The 21460-nt window shown below is 40.4% G+C and overlaps 1 protein-coding gene across 1 annotated transcript in view; it reads left to right on the forward strand.

Annotated features, from left to right (window-relative positions):
* Window positions 1-14306, forward strand: part of TMEM161B (transmembrane protein 161B) — a 32937-nt gene extending 18631 nt beyond the window's left edge. The window contains exons 6-12 of the mRNA XM_035099832.3: window positions 3192-3343; window positions 4407-4467; window positions 6655-6795; window positions 8475-8588; window positions 10275-10449; window positions 11638-11734; window positions 13116-14306. Of these exons, the coding sequence (XP_034955723.1) occupies window positions 3192-3343; window positions 4407-4467; window positions 6655-6795; window positions 8475-8588; window positions 10275-10449; window positions 11638-11734; window positions 13116-13381 (1006 nt within the window). The 3' untranslated portion in view covers window positions 13382-14306. The remainder of the gene's footprint in view (window positions 1-3191; window positions 3344-4406; window positions 4468-6654; window positions 6796-8474; window positions 8589-10274; window positions 10450-11637; window positions 11735-13115) is intronic.
* The last annotated feature ends 7154 nt before the right edge of the window (window positions 14307-21460 follow it).

Raw genomic sequence — 21460 nt, forward strand, 5'->3', positions numbered from 1 at the left:
TTCCGCAACCACTCGCTCAATCACCTTGCCCAAGAATGGAAGATTTGAGACTGGGCGATAGTTGGCCATATTGGCCGGATCTAAAGATGGTTTTTTAAGAAGCGGTTTAATAACCGCCTCTTTCAGCGGGTCTGGGAAGGCTCCCTCATGGAGAGAAGCATTTACCAACCCGCGAAGCCCATCGCCCAGCCCTTCCTGGCTAGCTTTTATAAGCCAGGATGGGCAAGGATCAAGGAGACAGGTGGTTGGTTTCATTCGTCTAAGCAGCCTGTCCACATCCTCGGAGGTAACAGATTGAAATTGATCCCACAAAACTTGACTAGACAGGACTCTAGCACTCCCCCGCCCCGGCCCTGCTCCCACGGTGGAGTCTACCTCTTCCCGAATCTGAGCGACTTTATCTGCAAAAAACTTTGCAAAATCATTGCAGGAGATCATGTGGCCCGTACTGGGCCCGGATGGAGCAGGTGGTTCCGCTAAATTGCGAACCACCTGGAAGAGTCTCCTGCTGCTGTTTTCTGCAGATGCGATGGAGACGGTGAAGAAGGTCCTCTTCGCCGTCGCCATTGCCACTTGGTAGGCTCGAAGTTGAGCTCTAGCCCGTGTCCGGTCTGATTCAAAATGAGTTTTCCGCCACCGGCGCTCTAGCCGTCTCAACGACTGTTTCATTGCCCTCAGCGCCGGGGAAAACCACGGGGCTGTCCGGGCTCCATGCAATCTGAGAGGGCGCTTCGGAGCCAGACAGTCAATAGCGCTGGTTAACTCCGCATTCCAGCGGGCCACCAGGGAATCAGCTGAAAGGCCATCGACATGGGATAAAACATCCCCTACCACTCTTTGGAAGCCAATTGGATCCATTAAGTAGCGGGGGCGGACCATCCGAATCGGTCCCACCTCCCTGCAGAGGGAAAGGGTTGCGGAGAAGTCCAGTTGCACCAGAAAGTGATCTGACCATGGCACTTCTTTTGTTTCGCTTTTACTTAATGTCAGATCACCAACATCCATAGAGGTAAACACCAAGTCCAAGGCATGTCCGCGGCTATGAGTTGGGCCAGACTTATTCAGGGACAGCCCCATGGTGGCCATGCTTTCCACGAAGTCCCGAGCGGCTCCTTGTAAGGTCGTGTCGGCATGGATGTTAAAATCCCCTAAGACAACCAAGCTAGGTGTCTCCAGGAGCACATCCGACACGACCTGAAGCAGCTCGGGCAGGGAATCCTTGGTGCAGCGGGGAGGTCGGTACACCAAAAGGAATCCTGTACTGCCTCTATTGCCCAACTTCCAGAACATGCACTCAGAGAACTGGGTCTTTCCAATAGGACGCCTGGTGCAAACTAATGACTTCCTAAAAATCACTGCAACCCCCCCTCCCCGCCCAGATGGCCTGGGTTGCTGTGCATAAGAGAAACCTGGTGGGCAAGCAGCGCCAAGAACGGGCCCATCGGCTTCCTCCAACCAGGTCTCTGTCACACATGCCAGGTCAAATCCTCCATCCACAATCAGGTCGTGAATGGCGGTGGTCTTATTCATCATCGACCTGGCATTGCACAGCAGCACCTTCAGGTCATGTGGGTATCCCTTGCTGATTCCAATATCCGTCCGGTCAGGACCAGACCTGGAGGCAGGGATAGTCCTCAGACAACGACTAAGTCTGCCTCCTCGGTAATGACATGGTCTGGTCTTAGCGTAACTCCTCCTCCTACCCGTGACCACTGAGATCGGTTGTTCCAGTGCACACCCCCCTGTGGAATCTGCCCCAGCCATTTTGCTTGCTGGGACCCCCTCCCGGGCAGCCCTGACCCCTCCCCTTAAAAACAAAATAAAACCTCTGTAAAAAACAGCAAAGAACTCAACAAAAGAAGAACACAAAAAAGACAATAAAACAATAAAACCAAAAACAATAAAAATTACAAATACACTAAAATTTAACAGATTCCCACCCCCAACTAAAAATCCCTCCCACCTACCACCCCAAACACAATAAAACAATAAAACCAAAAACAATAAAAATTACAAATACACTAAAATTTAACAGATTCCCACACCCAACTAAAAATCCCTCCCACCTACCACCCCAAAGAAGATAAAAACATTAAAAATTCTTTAAAAAGCATTTTAAAAAGGACTCTGTGCTGTTTCAAGTTCCCCTGGGCAGCACCAGCAGCAGAGCGGCGGCAGCAGTCCTTTATGAGGCCTTCCAGGCCCCGCCCTAGACCAGGTGGAAGGAGGCAGGGACAGGGCCTGTGGGCACTCACAGCAGGAGAGAGTCCTGGGCAGCACCAGCAGCAGAGCAGCGGCAGCAGTCCTTTATGAGGCCTTCCAGGCCCCGCCCTAGACCAGGTGGAAGGAGGCAGGGACAGGGCCTGTGGGCACTCACAGCAGGAGAGAGTCCTGGGCAGCACCAGCAGCAGAGCAGCGGCAGCAGTCCTTTATGAGGCCTTCCAGGCCCCGCCCTAGACCAGGTGGAAAGAGGCAGCTTCTGCATAAAATTTGTTAAATTCTGGAGTTTCTGATCAGAAAGACTGTAAGCTTTAATATCCTAATATCTCAAATTAATTTCAGCTTCCTTTAAAATAAGTGAAATTAATATTCAACTGTACAAAAAGCTTGTTTGGTTTCTACAGAATTGTTGGTTTTGGATGTAACTTGGGAGAAATCAAACTTTGTTAAGATCAACTCCTTTTATACTTCATTTCTGAATAAATCATTGGTGCTAGCTCTCTTTAAATAAATCTCTTTAATAGATAAACTGGAAGTTGTATCTAATTGTGTCTCTCTGGTGATGGGAGTCTTGTTGTTTCGAAAGTGGCTTCCATTAGTGGTAAGGGGGGAAGTTGGTTTTAATTTATGCCCTCTGCACCACCCAATCTACTCTGGGGAGTTTGGAGACCCTTAGGAAAACTGGGAGTCACGCAAGGGATTCCCCTCCCCACACAAAGCTTTCCGCCATGGAAACGTCTGCTGAATTAAGCAGCCTTCCATCAGCAGAGAGAAATATACAATTAGATACAAACCAGGATCTGAGCAGCTAGATGCACTATATACGTAGTAAGTTTAGTATGCATTGGCAGCACTGTGTTTAAACAAATCCATTCAGCTATACTTTCTCCATATAATTTTCATCCTAAAATAATTTTTGGCTAATCTACGGATTGTGCAAAACTATTTTTTCCTTAACTATTCTTATGTAGCAAAATATTGTTTTCATTAACTACACACTACTTCAAAGTAGAAGAGGGAGGTGAGCGATCCGTCTGCGTAACCTTTGGCTTCTTTTTCTTTGTCAAAGCCATGACCATTCTGATAGTAACAGACAATTATCTAGAATTTGGACTCGAATCAGGTAAGACCTTAAAACGTTGTGTTTGGGCAACATTAATATCCAGAGTTGGATCTAGAGAAATGTTTATACAATATTTATCTATTTTCAAAATTTATAGACTGCTGTTCATCACAGGTCACAAAACAATTTACAGAGCAGTCCATAAAACAAATCACCGATCAAATAATTTGGTGTTTAAAACAATAATAAACACAGGGAAAGTGGGCATAATACAACTTCTTTTAAATGCATGCTGGAATTGAAAGGTCTTTGTCAAGGAGACCAGTAGAAGACAACTTTTTGATCTGGCAATCCCCAAGCCCCCAACCCACCCCTGGGCCCTGCCAAATGGGGTAGGATGTGGAACAGGAGGAAGGGGGGATAAAATCAGGTGGAAATACTTGTGCTGCTCTGGTTCTCCAGAAGCGGCTCTGCAGGTAAAGGCTGGCTCCCTCGGCCTATAGAGTGAGATGAATGCTGTAACCCCTGAGTTGTCTGCGACTGGACCTAATGGTCAGGGGTACCTTTACCTTCTGTGTACAAAATCTCTCATAGAAAGTGTTTCCACAAAATTTTCAGCACTAACTTTTTTTCTGCTCTGCACCTTCACATCACAGCACACCATATACTGATCTTTGAGGAGCCAAAAGCTCTGAGAAAGTTCAGCCCAGTGTGTGTTTTACAAACAGATTCTTTCTCAAAATATTTACGACTGTTTTGCCTACTTCTAACCTTAGCTTGTTTTCATTTCTTCAGCTCTTACTGCAGTTGCCTGAAGTACCTCTTCTAGAAATTGGTTATGCTCTTAGGTTGTAATTTAGGCCCATTAAGATCAACACTGTTGACTTCAGGTGGATATGGATTGCACTCTTAAAAAGAAGACAGTCTGTTCACCCTTAAGAGAACATACAAATAGCTCTGAGATATTTTCCAAGGCCTTGCCTGTTCATAATTGAATTAGAGCATTCTGACTGGTGAATGAAGAAAAAACTGGCTAACATTTGAAAATTACCTCTAAAATGTTTTGTGTTGCTAGTGTTTTGAGATTCTGCGTTTCACCTTGTGCAAAATTTTCCACATGCAGGCTTCTCAAATTTTTCAGAAAGTGCTGTGCAGTTTTTTGAAAAGCAAGGCTTGGAATCCCAGTAAGTATAATGAACAACTATGTAGAGATGTGTATTGTTATTACTGGGTTCTATTCAACTAAATTTTACTTAGAAAGGACCCCCTGAAATTAATGGCTATGATTAATTTAGCACATTCATTTCAATGGGTCTACTCTGGGTAAAGGCTAATTGAATGCAACCCATTGAAATGTTATCCATGCTCTCCTTTTAGTTGAATTTTGTTTGTATTAAGGTTCTTTAATTCACAGGAGCACACAGGACAAGGGTTTCAAACCCAACAAGGCCTTTCACATTCTGTTCATGACAGTAATTCTTTGTATACCTCAAACTGCTTCTGAAACTGTTGGGTACAGCTTCTAATACAGCACATGGGAGCTACTCTTGACAGAAAGTAAAGGTTCCAGTGGACTTTCATGATATGGGTCCTGTTGCGGTAGGACCTCATATTCCTGAATTCCACATTCCCGATGTACCGGACCACACTTTCTGTTTTTCAGTTACTCCTTTTGAATTTGTAGAAACTGCAAAATCTTATGAAACAAATGTTTTTGAAATGGGAGGTCATAATTTGCAACTCCACACTTTTAGAGGAAAGGTGATGAAATGCAAGTGAGAACAGGGCTCCTGTCCTCTTTTTAATTATTGAGTTTAGTTGCATAACCAGCTGCAATCACTTAAATTTCTTATTGTATTGGAACTCTGTCTTTTTCTTGAGTCTTGTCGGCTGGCCATTGAGCTAATAATAATAATAATAATATTTATACCCCGCCCATCTGGCTGGGTTTCCCCAGTCACTCTGGGCGGCTTCCAACAAAATATTAAAATACAATAGTCTGTCAAACATTAAAAGCTTCCCTAAACAAAGTAATATCTAACTAATTTTGACCTCTGCAATGATCAGAAATTAAATTCTGATAATCATCAGGTGAAACCTCCAATTTGTTCATCCACAGATGTAACAGATTCTTTAAAAGTCGCTAGCAGTAAAGTGTGACAGTTGGCAAAAGGTTATTGTTCTCCATCCTGTGGTAGGCTGCAGGATCAGTATCATGATTTGAAGGGTGTGTGAGAGATTATACACATAAAATAATCATAGAAATGATGAGTTGGAAAGGACCACAAGTCCAGTTAGTCCAACCCCCTGCTATGCAGTCAACTTTTGCCCACAACCCTGAGATTAAGAGTCCTATGCTCTACCAACTGAGCTCTCTCTCTCTTATGTATGAAACACACAAGTGGGACCTTCAACAAAAATATTGCATTGTAGAGAGTTCCTATTCGGAATGCAAGCCTTGCCCTCTTATAGGATACATTATTCCGTTCCACCCCCTCTTCCATTCCACTCAGTTCCCATTGACGATGCTCAGTCCTCACCAATCATGTTTTTGATGTTCTTCCCCTGCCCAGGTGCACACAGATTTTTTGGGTACTTTGTAAACCTGGGGTTTTCCCCAAACTTGCTCCTGTTACCTCTCTCTTCTGGTTGTGATTCATCATGTTGCCTATATAAGTATCCACAGATGGAGAAATAGTTTTCAATTAATATATAGCAAGAGTAGGCAACTGGATCTGGTGGACAGGCTAGCGCCTTATGTTCCCCACCCCAAATACCCATCAATCATTGAATGTCAGTCGACCTATTTTATCTACAATGGGGCTTGCAAAACACTATATACAGCACTCTGCAAGCCCTGACAACTGGTTGATTGTTGAGGCAAACCTACTTTTAGCACAGTTGCATCTTTACCTGTATCTCATATGAGGATGTGTTATGAGGTTGTGTGTAGGTATGGTTTGGTCAAAATGGTCTGGCAGAACAAATAGGAAGATATGGCAGACCTAATTTGACCCATGGGCTAGAGGTTCCCTACTACTGATACATTGATGTTGACCCACAGAGGTGCACACATGCACCTGCTATTCCTCTCCTGTAAAAAACCAATGAACAACCCATTATTGGGCAGCAAGTACTAAAGGAACTTTTGCATAAATGACTTGATAGCTCAGATATCTATTATGCATCCTGCAAGAGTAGATTGGTTTAATATTTCTGATTTTCAGTAATAAGTTGGAAGGGAAATATGGCTTTTGTTTGCTTTTTTGTTTTCCTTTGTCATCATGAGGTATGTAAGAGCAAAATATATACCATGTCCTTAGAATGTTGGATAAGTTGACTATTGTTTCCCTTTTCCCCTTTTTTCTTAGGGGTCCTGTTTCTAAAATAACCTTCAAATTCGTCTTGGCTATCCTTTGTTCGTTTATTGGTGCTTTTTTGACATTCCCTGGATTGAGATTGGCTCAGATGCATCTGGATGCTTTGAGTTTATCAACTGAAAAAATCACCCAGTAAGCCACGTCATGTAGAATTTTGCTTAAATCTGCCAGTAGTAATATTTGGGCATCACTTTTTCTTTTTCCTCAGCTAAAATGCCAATTCATAACCAGTTTTCAGGGTACAATAAAAGTCAAGGAAGGTTGTAGCAATGGTTCTGCATGTAGAAGGTTTCTGATTCAGTCTCATGCATCTCCATGCAGAGCTTGAAAAGATTTCTTTTTGAAACTCTGAAGAGCCGCTATTAGTTGGTGTAGAAAGTACGGATCTAATGGACCAATAATCTGACTCTGTATAAGGCAACTTCCTATTTCCATAATGAAAATATGGCTAAACCATCTATTAAACATGTTAAAAGAAGAAAAGGCAGAGGTGAGGAGAGGAGGAAAATGAGACTTCTGTTCAGAAGTCTTAAAGGTGAATACCCGGCACAATTGAATATCTGAATAGAGCACATTTATTCAGTGTGGAACCTGGCATAGTGCAGGTGAAGTGGCCCATGCTGTCTTAAGGCACAGCGGTGGCAGCTCCAAATTGTGTGTGATATCTGAGACCCCAGGAATGTTCAAGAATGCTGGACAGGAATAATAACATCATGGTTGCCTGTGCCTGTAAGCAACCTTGCTGCTGCATTCTGAACAAGCTGCGAATGATGGAGAAGCACTGTTGGAAACCCCTATAAGAGGATTAACAGACATTTAGTCCTGTGGCTAACCCAGAGATAGGTTGCATGGCGGGTCAGCCTGGGAAGTAGTTTAGGGACATTATGCCACTGTGAAGGATCCTCAGACAACTTGATCATTGGATATGCTCATAGAAAGATGATGCCCATAAATTATACTTGATCTGCTGCCTTCTGTTGGGCCCTGTTCACATGCAGAAACCCATTAGTTTCATACCAGCTACCTCTTTCTACCTGCATTGCCTCAGTGCTTTTAAATTGCAGAGATGTTGATTGCTAACTAAACAGTTTATCTGTTTCAAAGTTTCCTTCTCTACTGTCTAATCAACAAATATGCTACTTTAGAATAACAGTAACTGTATTATATTTCGGTTCATTAATAAATTTGTGAATCAGGTTTGGTGTATGGATTAGGGGTGAAGCTGTGCATTCATTGGCATTCCCTACATTTAGCTTGACTGTCAATGTAATAGTCTGAAATATCTGTTCGGGAACCCCAAAGCCCAATGAGCCTGCCAGAGAGTGTGGGGCATTCCTGGGCACATAGCTAACTCATGTTCAGACACTTTGAGCTTTACTGTTGCACTGTGTGCAACTGTATAGTGAATTTTACAATATAATCTAAATTGAAAATTTGGTAGTGGCAAACAAGCTAGAGCCATTATGTGTCTTCTTCCTGAAGAAATGATGATGCTTTATTAAATTTATATACTGCCCTCCATCTGTAAATCTCAGGGCGGTTCACAACATAAAAATACAAGATCCCCCCCCCAAAAAACACACACATAATAAATACAAAAACAAAAACAAACCAATAACCTCACCCAGGATTAAATACAGGAGATCCAGCATTTTCAGTGACTTTTTGAAAACCACCGTCCTAGCAGATAAAACAAATGTATCAGAAGGATTATGAGCTAGATTATATGTATTTTACTTTATTTTCAACATAGCAGTTTGAAAACGCAGTTATTACGGTTCATTAATTTTGTTTCTCTATTTAACTTTCAGAACTCTGCTGCATATAAACTTCCTGGCACCCCTCCTGATGGTCTTATTGTGGGTAAAACCCATTACTAAGGACTATATAATGAATCCCCCATTGGGAAAAGAGAATGTGCCTTTGTAAGTTGCTTTTGAAAATCTACCTTGTAAAATCTTACCGTGCATGTACCACTTTGTAGAGGGACGTGGGTGATGCTGTGGTCTAAACCACTGACCCTCTTGGGCTTGCTGATCGTAAGGTCGGCAGTTCAAATATCTGCGACGAGGTGAGCTCCCATTGCTTTGTTACAGCTCCTGCCAACCTAGCAGTTTGAAAGCATACCAGCACGAGTAGGTAAATAGGTGCCACTGCGGCATGAAGGTAAACAGCATTTCCATGTGCTCTGGCACTTGTCACGGTGTCCAGAAGCCGTTTAGTAATACTGGCCACATGACCTGGAAAAGCTGTCTGCAGACAAATGCCGGCTGCCTTGGCCTGAAAGCAGAGATAAGTGCCACACTCCATAGTCAAATTCGACTGGACTTAACTGTCCAGGGGTCCTTTACTTTTATCTTTTTTACTTTCTAAACCATTATTGCTATATTGAGTGGAAAGAGGACAACTTAACAATTGCCCCCGCTTTAATCCTCGGAATTTTGTTCTTTTATTTAGTACCAAGGAATATAACATATATTATGGTAGCCTGTTATTCATTCTCTTCTAATGGTTTAACTTTGATGGTAGTAACATAGAGAAAGGTGCCCACTGGAATCGAGAAAAGGCACTGGTTAATGTTATCAACAGAACCTATTCTTTGGTCTACAGAGATCTCAACTATTAATACCACTATATTCCCTATTTGGCTATAACTGCAAAGGAGGCAGCTGGTTATGTAAATCACCGAGAAACTGTAATGCAAAGGATCTATTGATCTTTAGGCATTGGGGAGAAGCTTCTGAAAGTTAGCTATAACCACTGCATGCACAAAAATTGTTATATTTTAATATGCAATGCTCTTACACATCTGCTATGAATTCTTTGGTAAATACAGATGGCAAGGTTCTATATTTGGTGCCTGTCCTCCTGGCTCCTTCAAGCAAATCTTGCTTTGCCACTTCATAAAAATGTTTATATTTAATTTCATAACTGTCACTGGGAGGTGGGGAGGAAGTGTTTAATAATAACTTCAGAACTTGCTTGTAAGCATAAATGGCGCCATCTTCTAGCTTGTCTAACTCTCTGTAACAAGGAAATGAGTTCTGGGCTATGATAGGATTTTTTTTAGCATGAACAGAATACAGAACAATTTGGAAGATTTCTTGTAATTGCTTGACATTTAATAGAACTGTCGCGTAAGACAGAATGAGAATGAGACTGCAATACAAAGCCCAAAGCAGTAAAAAGACCAAATACCCTGTCCAGTAAACTGCATAAATTAAAAAGTCAGTATTAATTCTCTTCTGTTGCTTCCCATTGCCTGTAAAAATACACTGAACATATTTTTGCCCTTCTCTTTGACAAGGGAAAAGAAAGACAAATGGGTCAAGACTCATTTATTTACTTGAGAACATATTGCACCCAGTATCTAAAAAGCTCTGAGATAGGAATGCTAACTGAAGTAGTAGTAATAAGAGATTTTTCTGCACTCCCGTTCCTAAAGGCTTGTGACTATCAGCATCTCTGAATATGCCATTGATATTTGAATGGTTTCACTCTGTAGTGGAATTTTTTCTTTCAGCACTCCAACAATCTTGTACAAAATGTGCTTAGTACAGTGTAGGACGTCCTTTGGAAAATCACTGCATTACTTTTTCTCTATTCTACAGAATGTCAGAAGCAACTTTTGATACTCTCAGGTTGTGGATTATAATTCTCCTGTGTGCTTTGAGGTTAGCCATGATGCGTAGTCATCTCCAAGCCTATCTTAATTTAGCACAGAAATGTGTGGATCAAATGAAAAAGGAAGTTGGCAGAATAAGTACAGTTGAACTACAGAAAATGGTAAGCCTGCCTGAAAGAATAATAGTGTGTATAAAACAAATGAAGTAACTAATGATATATTTAGACTCATTATATATTAGATATATTTAAATTCATGAGTACAGTACTGTCCCATCTTGTATTTATAGTCAACCTGAAATGTTCTCTAGAATCATGGTACTGTGACTTTAGGGACATTTAAACCTAATATTTTCTGGAAATAATCACTTACTTTTCATTAGTTCTGAAGGATATTACGTACTGCAATTCTAATGGTTAGGGGATAGAGCAATTCATGACATTGTAGGAGGGAAACAGTGGTTATCAATGAAAACGTCTGTTTTGATTGAAGGCAAAAGGACAATGAAAGTTGCAATCAATAGATCTATGTTTTTTGCCTTGGAGAAATAGTTTAGTGCTATGGTAGTGGGAGTCCCTTTGATTTTCAAGGGGTAATACTACTTTAACCAGACAAGTACATAATGTAAACTATATACTTGCTTTTAGGGAGTGTTTAGGACAGAAATAGCAAACAGATTTCAAAGGGATCACTATTAAAATTGCATGGGTTTTCAGATTGTTCTGTTCAGTGTTGTGATTTTCACTCTATTCTGATACTATGTATGCTTTAGAGTTCAGCTTCTGATTTTATTCCTGCATTCTTTCTTGTAAACTGTTCAGAAGGCTTTTCTGTTAAGTGATAGATAAATTGTACAAAATAAACTGCTTCTAAACTATTTGCTAGGGACGCGGGTGGCGCTGTGGTCTAAACCACAGAGCCTAGGGCTTGCCTATCAGAAGGTCGGCAGTTCGAATCCCTGCAATGGGGTGAGCTTCTGTTGCTCAGTCCCAGCTCTTGCCCACCTAGCAGTTCGAAAGCACGTCAAGTGCAAGTAGATAAATAGGTACCGCTCCGGCAGGAAGGTAAATGGCGTTTCCGTGTGCTGCTCTGGTTCGCCAGAAGCGGCTTAGTCATGCTGGCCACATTACCTGGAAAACCTGTCTGCAGACAAACGCCGGCTCCCGCAGCCTATAGAGCGAGATGAGCACCCCAACCCCAGAGTCATCCGCGCCCTGACCTAATGGTCAGGGGTACCTTTACCTTTAAACTATTTGATAATACCAACAACTGTGCTTTATTGCTTGCTATGTGATAGTCATACTGCATTAGCTTGTGCACTGAGTTATTCAATATTTTTGTTAACTTAGGTGGCCAGAGTGTTTTATTACCTTTGTATAATTGCACTTCAGTATGTGGCGCCTCTGGTTATGCTGCTTCACATGACTCTGCTGCTGAAAACTTTAGGTAAGATGTATCCAATAAAGAAAAGAACCTGCCAAGTAATGCTGTTTTCTAAAATGGTATTATTTTGTTAAGTATTCTGGGAAGAAATGGCAAGCCAAGATATTGAGGCACAACTGCATGACAAGCATGCTTCTTATCTCTGTTGCAAATCCAGGAATGACTGGCAAGATGTGCATATATAAGACAGCTGGCAATTAGGGCAGTTCTTGCTCAAAAACAGCTGAAGAACTGAATGTATCAGTGGTTTTGCATAAAACTGTAGAATAGTTATATTTTTGTGAAGGGCACACATGTATTTGTGCTTTCTGTCCATGAAATTCAAAATACGCTTGTTGGGCATAACATATTACACTCCCACTGCCTCCCACCAATAAGTGCTGTTCTTGCTAGAATGTATAAATCAGTTCTTAGAGACACAAAGTTCATTCAATACAAAATAATGTTCATTGGGAACTAGAGTTGGGAATAAGGTGAGCAGATGTTTTGGTCATTACTTGTAAAATTGTAGGACAGAGAAGCACTGAAGTAGCATTTCTTTATTAGTCTTCTCTCTGTTATTTATAAAAAAAATACATTTACGTCACTATTCATAAAAGATATCAGAGTGGTTTATAATAATAGTATATAAATCCATACAGTAAAAACTGTACTAAAAAGTTAAAATCAGAAATCAGTTAACTATTGTGGAATTCTTAATTTCCTGAATAGAAAGGTTTTCAGCAGGCACTTAAAAGTTGAAACAGAAGGTGCCTCTATTGGCAGAGTGTTGCACAATAATGAGTTGATGACACTAAAGGCTTGGTTTCTTCTTGTTGTCAAATGAGCCTTTTCAGCTCAAGGAACAACCAACGACATTCCTGCAGAGGATCTCAGTGATTGAGCTGGGATATAAGGGTTTAGGCAGTTCCCTTGAGGTACCTTGGACCTAAGTTGTTCAGAGTTTTATGAATTAATTCAAGGACCTTGAACGTGGCTTCATATTAGATGGGCAGCTGGTGCAGAAGTTTTCCCCTTCATGTATTCTTAATTTCTGAATCGGTGCATGCTGTCCTAAGCTTAATTTTATATCTCCAAGCTCATGCTTTGCACAGTAAAAACAAGAAGCAAGTATAGCTTGTGATTTTGGAGCTTGCACATTTGGCTGCAGGGGAGAAGTGCAAATTCCTGCTTCATCTGTTGCTGAGAGCACGAAAAAGAAATGCTGAGTTTGTACTGAGCAAAGTTGCATTGTGCATCTTGGGATTCAGGCGGCTTCCATTTTATTACCTCCTAGAAAGTGGTTCAGCTCTTTGCAGCGTGAGCACTAGTCATATGGACATAATAATTAAAAATGATCCGAGAGACTATAACCCTTAACATCTGTCTTATTTTCCTCCTGTAGGTAACTATTCCTGGGGTATTTATCCAGAAGCTACTTCAGATTTACCAGTGGAGAGCAATTCAGTAAACTCTGAATCTTCATCTGATGATGGAAAGGTGAAGGTAACTGTAATACAGCTAACAATGGCACTGGCTAGCCTGAAGAACATTTTCACTCCACTCCTATTCAGAGGACTTCTGTCCTTTCTCACTTGGTGGATTGCTGCTTGTCTCTTTTCCACAAGCCTTTTTGGGCTGTTCTATCATCAATACCTAACAGTGGCATGACCTAACAAGTTCAAAGCTAGGAAACCCATGTGCCCAAAGGAGACTGAAGAAAAAATGGAAGAAATAACACGGCAAAGTCTTTTTCATAAATGCTTTCTCCATGTTCCAGGCAATTGTTGGGTAATGTTGGAAATTGCAAATGAGTTTGTAACTTTGTTACCTAAAGTTGTAGGTAACTGCTGAATTGTTTTTGGACTGCTTTGAAATATGTCAGAAGTACCTTCTGTTTTGGTGAACTTCGTGCTGCCCTGAAAACACTGTGTTATTCAGTCATTGATTGGCTGATCTTAGTGGTGTTAAGGTACTAGGGTTAATAGTCACTGCATAGAAGATGGAACGTTCAACTGAGCCATATAAGGGGGTTGGAGAAGTTATCCTGTTGGCAAAAAACATGGGTGGTTTTTCTACTGAAGAGCAAAGTAATCCAACAGGACAAAGAAATACTGTATATTACAGTAAAGGAAGCTGTTTCAAAAGAGTTTATTGTAAATAAAATGCATGGACTCAGCAAGCATTTGTGCTAAAGGACTTGTTTACATATTACAGTAAGGGTATTGTATTGCAATATTGTGTCACTTGGTTACTTAATGTATGAATGTTCAGGAGTGTGCAGTTGTCAGACTTTAAAAGCATTTCACTCTTTGAGCACTCACATACTTGAAACGCATCTTTTAGTGGTTATAATGGAAGAGCAGTAAGTCGTAAGACTGCGAGACTATGTGTACCTCACTCCTGCACATTCATGTATTAGAACTATGCAAAGTGGTATAATATGCTGAGGCTTCCACAGCATATGTGAGGCACTGTATCCTATAATGTAATGTGTCAGGAAGTCCTAAAGAATTTTCATATTGTAAAAGTAAATATATTGTTTCAGTCTTAATAGTCTTTTAAAAAATAATAAATGGCCATATGACTCCTTGGACGTATTGGTGCTAATATTTATCCACTTAGATCCATTTGGGTTTTACTGTTCTGAAATTAAGACAGATTTCATTGGATTCACAAGAAAGGTTGACACTAATCAAAGTCTCCTAAACTTATTTCACTATGTGTATATAGTTAATAGATCACAAAAGGTGAAAATATTGAAATTTCCCTATGAATGTGTACTGCAGGACAGGCAAGCTTGGGAGAATTAGTAAGGGTTATGCTGTGAAAAGATTCGTCAATGCCTTTAATTATAAGTAATCATAGCTGCAACGTCAATGAAAGTACTGTAGTTCAGGAGTAGCCAGTGAGATGCTCTCCAGATATTATTAGACTCCATCTCCTGTCAGCCCTAACAGCATGGCCAGAGATCAGGGACTATGGGAGTTAGGAGTCCAACAGCATATTGAGGGTACCGAACTGTAGCAGATTTTCTAATTTTCAGTGAGTCACCTGCCCTGCCTCGCTGTTGTTATAATGGATACAGATTCTAGATGGTGCCAGCATACGTTGTTCTGTTGTGGCCACCTTTTTGCTATGGCACATATAATACTGTATAGAAGTAGCTGCCGTCATCAGACTATTACCACCCAAAATATGGTACAAGTGCAATATGCAGAGTTGGCTCATGACAGCACCATGGATCACTGTATCACACTTGTGCAGTAATTGCTATGGCCCGTCGTTTAAGTATTCAGCTGCCACAGTAGCTGTTGGGACTATGTTAAGAAACTTTGCTAACCCAGGGGAAAAAACTCCAGCTAAAGCTTTTCATTTACTTGTCTGTATATTCTATGTTGGTTGACAATGTTCAATTGGAAAGGTAGAAACAGTGGTTATTCATAAAACTGACTTTTCTAGCATTTTGCTTATTTTTGTTTCAGGAGCTGAACTGGGCATTCATATAGATAAGGTGGAAGGATTTCTTACTGTAGCATGAGAAACAGCAATTCACAATAATCTTAACAGTTCCCTCTAGTAGTGTAAACTTGAAAACGGGAACTTCTAGACAATTTGCCTTAGATACTTCTGCCTAACCAAAAAGGCAGTATTCCCCAAATGCCAGGCTCACCTTCTAAGCTGGCTGTCTCTTCATTGTACTGCCTTTGTTGGACCTTAAGCTTAATTCATTATACTAGCCTTGGTTCTCTTTGTGTGTGCTCACATAGACATAGCACATAGAAACAGGAGAATTGCCTTGTGGCATAAAACTTATCATCCACATGCCCCCAAGAGGTTCACAAGGCATGATGGAGACACCTGTCCCTTGTTGGACAGCTCTAGCCTGTTGTGACTTGGCCTGGAATGGTCAGGGACTCGTAACATTGCACCATTTGAGAAGAGTTGTACCTCAAAGGTGATTATGCTGGTGTAGAGTAGTTAAAAGAATGAGTCCAACTGGTGGCTCATTGACCATAACAGAGTCACATCCTGACCTAAAGGGAGCCATATCAGTAGTGCCACCACTTGTACTTAAAAGAGAGAGAGAGAGAGAGAGAAGAGAAAGATGAATGTCTACCATCAAAAATTGGAATTCAGTCCCATTAGCAGGGTGCATTTAAAGGACTGCAGGTATGAAAACACCAAAGCATTGTGATTAAGAACTACAAAAGGAACTTTACAGAAAAATGCTGAATGGTAGTAAAACTGATTTAAACATCTCTTGTACATCTCATTCTGCTAGTAATTATAAACCTGACCAGCTTTTTATAGGTAGGCAAGGTATTTGTGTAAAGTACTCAAGTGTTTCATTCATAGACCTGGCTGGCATGTAATGCTTTGACAAACAATTACTTAGTGCAGGCACCCCAAACTTTGGCCCTCCAGATGTTTTGGACTACAATTCCCATCGTCCCTGACCACTGGTCCTGTTAGCTAGGGATCATGGGAGTTGTAGGCCAAAACGTCTGGAGGGCCGCAGTTTGGGGATGCCTGACTTAGTGGAAATGTGCGGGTTCTTGGAGACCAGATTCTTACTGCTTTTCTCCTCCAGTCCTGGTGCTTCCATTTTGTTGTGAACTAAAACATAGTTTGGCTTAGCATGGCATCCAAATCCAGGCTTGTGGTTTAACACAAGACGTAGCCAAGTTTTATTCTCTGGCATACCATTCATGATTTGTCTGGAGGAGATAAACCACTAGCCCAGGTTCATATGTAATGCTAAGCCCTAACTATGGCTTAGCTCACAGCCGCAGGACTGGAAGAGGAGCAAAATGGGTGCATCCTTCTCTCCAGGATCCCACATTTGCTTGTTCTCACTAAGACTTGATACCTTTTTATGAAGTGCCCTGGCAGGCCAACACTTTGTCAGTGATGCTGTGTAGACTCTGTGTTACTAGAATACCACGATACTAGAATACTTCACTTTGACTCTTTGTATGAAAAGTGCATGTGTACTTAAGCTGCTTGTCAGCTTTGCACAACTCAGATCTGAACATTGCAAAGGCTAGTGATGTACAAATGGCATTCATTTGTTTAAGGAGAAGAAAAAAAATCAGAATCCAAACAGTTCTGAAGTGTGGTTTCCAGTCAGGGCTTAAAACCAAAAAAATAACGCAGTTTAGTTTAAATGTAGTAGGGCTTTATGACATTCTGAAGGAAGCATTTTTTAAAATAATGGCTTGGATCCTAACACAAGCAAGTGGAAATCTATAATTGCACAATGGAGCTTTCTCATCTCTCCCCTCCACTGCAACCACTTGTGCCTGAAAAGCCACCTTTGAGGGCCAAGATCCTCAAATATCTTGGTACAGGAGACTGTGGCAATAGAAATGGGGGGATGTCACTTTGGCTTGCACAGCTGCACTTTTGGATCCAAATCATTATATCAAACTTGACCTGAAAAATATCGGTGTCCTGTGATGGCTTCTACAGCATTGACCATCCTTCTGAAGAACAGTCGTGACTAAATAAATAAAATATCTAGGTTACAGTGGTGCTGATATTATTCACCCAGAGAATGTTGTTTTTCTGCACATGAATGTTCTCATCAAGTGATTTCACCGTGCAACTTGCCTGCATATCAGAGCTTTCGCACTCAAGTTTCATGGGGGGGGGGGTAGCTCTGTGTATGTGAAGGAATGTGCACCAGTGCCTCAATCAAAGTGAATTGCATAGGATTTCCACATGCTGATTGGAGCATACTGAGAGATCTCGTGCCCGTTTGTGCTATTGCACTTCGGATATGTATATGTGAGCTGGAGAACATGAAGCATGGAAAAAAGATTGTGAAGGAAGGAAACAGTATGGAGAAGAGCACTGTAAGAATTGTGGTTATCAACAGTGGCTGAAACCCAGGTCTGTCTTGATAAAAATACATAAAAATTGGATTAATTTTTTTAAAAAAAATGCAAGTTCAAAAATAATTCATGTTTAAAGGTATAGATCTTGCATTTGCTTGAATCTGATGTGACACACTATATAAATAACCCTTTCCATGCAGTTTGATTCCTTTAGGTTGTTTTTAAATGCTTGTTAAGCTATGATATTTCACAACAATTTCAAGTAGAATTAGGACTGGCAACTTTTCTGACTTTTAACAGGTGCAGCTATTTCTTCATCACTGCATCACCATGTTAGCAGAAACTATACCAGCTGAATTTCTCCTTGTCATATAATTGGTTATGAAATACAGATTAACTTCATTTTCTAAGAATGTTGGGGGTAGCATAAAATTATACACCTGAGATCATTAGAAACCAGTGTCTTTTTTAAAAAAACTTACTTTTTTGTAAAATGCAGAACCTATAGAAAAGATGCTTTAAATTTTTCAGTACCATAGAGCAAGAACTATCTAGTCCTTACAAGAAACCCATTACTTAAGCATCCCTGACCATCCAGCTTGTTTAAAATGCTCTAAGAAAGAAGAATCTATTGCCTTATGAGGCAATGAGTTCTGCTTTTGAACACTTAAGTTTCTCGTAATGTTTCACCTAAACCCTTTTTCGTGCAGCTTGAACCCATTCGTTTGAGTTCTACGCTCTCAAGTGATAGAAAACAGCTTTGATCCATCTGTGTGTCGGATAATGTCATCTTTGACATCCTTGCTGTGTGATCTCTTTAGAAGTGGGTAGTAAACTGGAACATTGGAGCAATGAGAGTTTAAGATAGACATTTAAGGCAGGAGTCACCTAACTTTGTCAGTGGAAGCTCTGAACAAGGAGTTCTGTTTGCAGAACAGAGTTTCCCCCCTCCTTCCTCACACCCCCAGAACAGCGCACAAGGGGAAGAGAAGGATGGTCCTTTCATTTGGCAAGCTGCAATGCTTGTGCAGATGAAACGTTCATCATAGTGTGATATCAACTTAATATTGTATGGTTTCAACTTAACATTGATCAAATGCAGACACACCTGAATGGCAGAAAACTTTCTTAGAAGTTGTGCCTTTCTGGGCTGTTGTGTGATATAACCAATTGCTCCCTGATTAAGAGCCAACAGCACAATTGCATTCTGGAGGAGCGACTTGATGAGAAATATTTTTAGGCTAAACAAAGGAAAGCTGGTCTCATGCCTCAATACATGCCTGGAAACAATTTTTTGTTGGCATTTGGGAGATTTATCAATTGTAAGTGGTTCAATCATTTGAATTACAATGAAGTCTGCAAGCACAACTTTTAATTGACTGGTATCATTGTATGTGGGGCAAAATAGATCTCTCTGGTTCTCCAGTAAATAACCTACATTAATTTCCCCTATGCTTCAAATGGAATGCTGTGTTAGTACAATTGTTATGAAAATGTGCATTTGTTTAGAGAGTGATGTCAGCAGAGCTTTTGATGATTCTTTTTGGATCAGTTCAATTTTAATTTTGCTTGCTCTGCTATAGTCTTTGCCCCACTTATGGTGTATATTATAAAATGTCTTGCCTCACTTGCAAATCAAACCCATATACTGGTACAACAAATGCCCTTGGCAGTGGGCTGTGGCATGGTGCAAACTGATGTCAACCTACATGGAAACATCATGTGAATTAGCCTCTAGACAATTTGGATACAAAATGACAAAATGGCTGGTTTTTTTTTTTTTGTCTTGTTTTTTGGACAGGGAAAAATAGACTCCGAATTGAGAAATTGCCATGCGTGCGCATATATACATATATATAATGCTGTTTGTTAGTCACCTTGAGCTTTTAAATGGAAATGTGTGATATAAATGTAACATGCTATCCATAGTCTGGTATACTGTCCTTGACGCATTTATCAGCAGTGCTACTACATCTATGTGGTGATCATGCCATTAGTATAATCTCATCTCAAAAAGTAATATGAGAATTATCTTTTTGTTCACAGGTAAGAGAAAACAAGTTACACACATTAACCAATAAACGGGATAGTCACTAATTTTAAGTGCAGCTTTAAGTCCTACATACAGTAACTGGAAGAAAGTCTCTCAGTGTTACTTGAAAGTAATCATGTTTAAGTCTTCAGCTTCTTATAACCAACAGACACCTCTATCTTCTTGGCTAACTGTTATTTTCTCAAAAACCACACACAGCTGGAGAATTCAGATGAGAAATGACCCTCCCTATTTATTTATTTATTTACTTATTTATTCATTCATTCATATATAAAACCTTCTTTTTAGTGGATCAGTTTACAAATCAAAGTGCAGTGCTTGTAACTGGAACTCCATAAAATTAAGATTGTACTGAATGAAGCCACCCCTCCCCCTTTAAGAAAAAGAAAAAGTCTCTTCTGTACTTTGTCCATTTCTCAGTTCATTGCCCAGTGCAGCTTGTGTAATATTCCAGTGTCCATAGGGTAGGCTATACTTCAAAACCAGTAGTAAGTAAGAAGGTATATGCAAAAGGTGGGGGCCAGGAGACCTCTTTTATAACCTACAAATTTTTACACCATGTGTAAAGCAAACGTATTGCTTATTGCTATATTTTATGCCTGCAAATAAAAGCAATATATTAATCTACTTTATATTTTTGCATGTCAGGCAGCACTTTACTAATAATGGTGGGAAAGGATAAGAGGTAGTTGTAATAAGGCTTGTAAACTGCTCTGTGCTCTGCAAGTGCTATAGAAATTATATCCCATTCAGTGTGTTTTGATACCAACATAGTAAACACTGTGACTCAAGATTTGCTTTTTGTATAATTCGTCAAAATATTCTAGGAGGAGCCGGATTCTACAGTCTTTACTGAAATGGGTTGCTGGCTAAGCACCAGCCATACTGGATTCATATGAATGTTAATGCCTACTGTGGATAGCAGTAATTGCATCAATAAGTTTGCCTCTGCAAACTATCACTTCAGCTGGTGGGAAGCAATATCAATTACGCTGCATTTACTAGGCAATAGAATGTTCTTAGTACTGTAATGTTAATCTTCACTGTAACTTGACCATTTAACCTGTTTATTTGTTCATACCATACATGTGGACTGTTACTGTATCTGTTCTTATTGAATTGCTCAGATCAGAAAAAGGAAATTTATTCAAACCAAAGATCAATAAATATGTGGTGGTGGTGACTTCCTTTTGTACATGTAGAATGGATCTCTTAAGACAGTACCACTATTTGATTTGCCCTGTTTCAAAGCCCTTCTAAATATATTATATGCACAGTGAATATTTACGGACCAAATCCTTAACTAAAGGCATTTCTGTTTCGCTGAAGTTTTCTTAACATAATCCTGTGCTTGGCATCCTGAGATCAATAGTTGTTGTGCTTTTTATTTCTTTGGAGACTAGCAAAACTGCTTAAAGAGGGAGTTGGGAAAAGGACTCAAAAGTGAAACTGGAGTCCACAGAGGAGGTATAGGAAACCTTGTTGGGAGTTTTGTGTTATCAGTATGTTCCCATGCTTTCCCCACTTCCTTATTTTTCCAACTTCATGGTATTACACTTTGCGGAATTTGAAAGCAACCACATTCCTTTGAGGGTCGTGTGTGTGTGTGTGTGTGTGTGTGTGTGTGTGTGTTGTTGGTAAAGTACCGGTAGTCTGCCTATACCGTTGAGATATTCGGTTGTTTTTTGTTTTTGTTTTTTTAAAGACAGTATCAAGCTATTCCAGTGTGTGAGAGTAGCGTTGCCATTTTTGTGGACTCTGGCGGGGCAGCATTTGTCTCATGGACAAGGTGTGTGTGTGTGTGTGTGTGTGTGTGTGTGTGTGTGTGTGTGTGTAAAATCTAATGTAAAAATG

This window comes from Zootoca vivipara, chromosome 10 (genome assembly GCF_965207765.1).
Source record: "Zootoca vivipara chromosome 10, rZooViv2.hap1.1, whole genome shotgun sequence".
NCBI classification, from domain to species: Eukaryota; Metazoa; Chordata; class Lepidosauria; order Squamata; family Lacertidae; genus Zootoca; species Zootoca vivipara.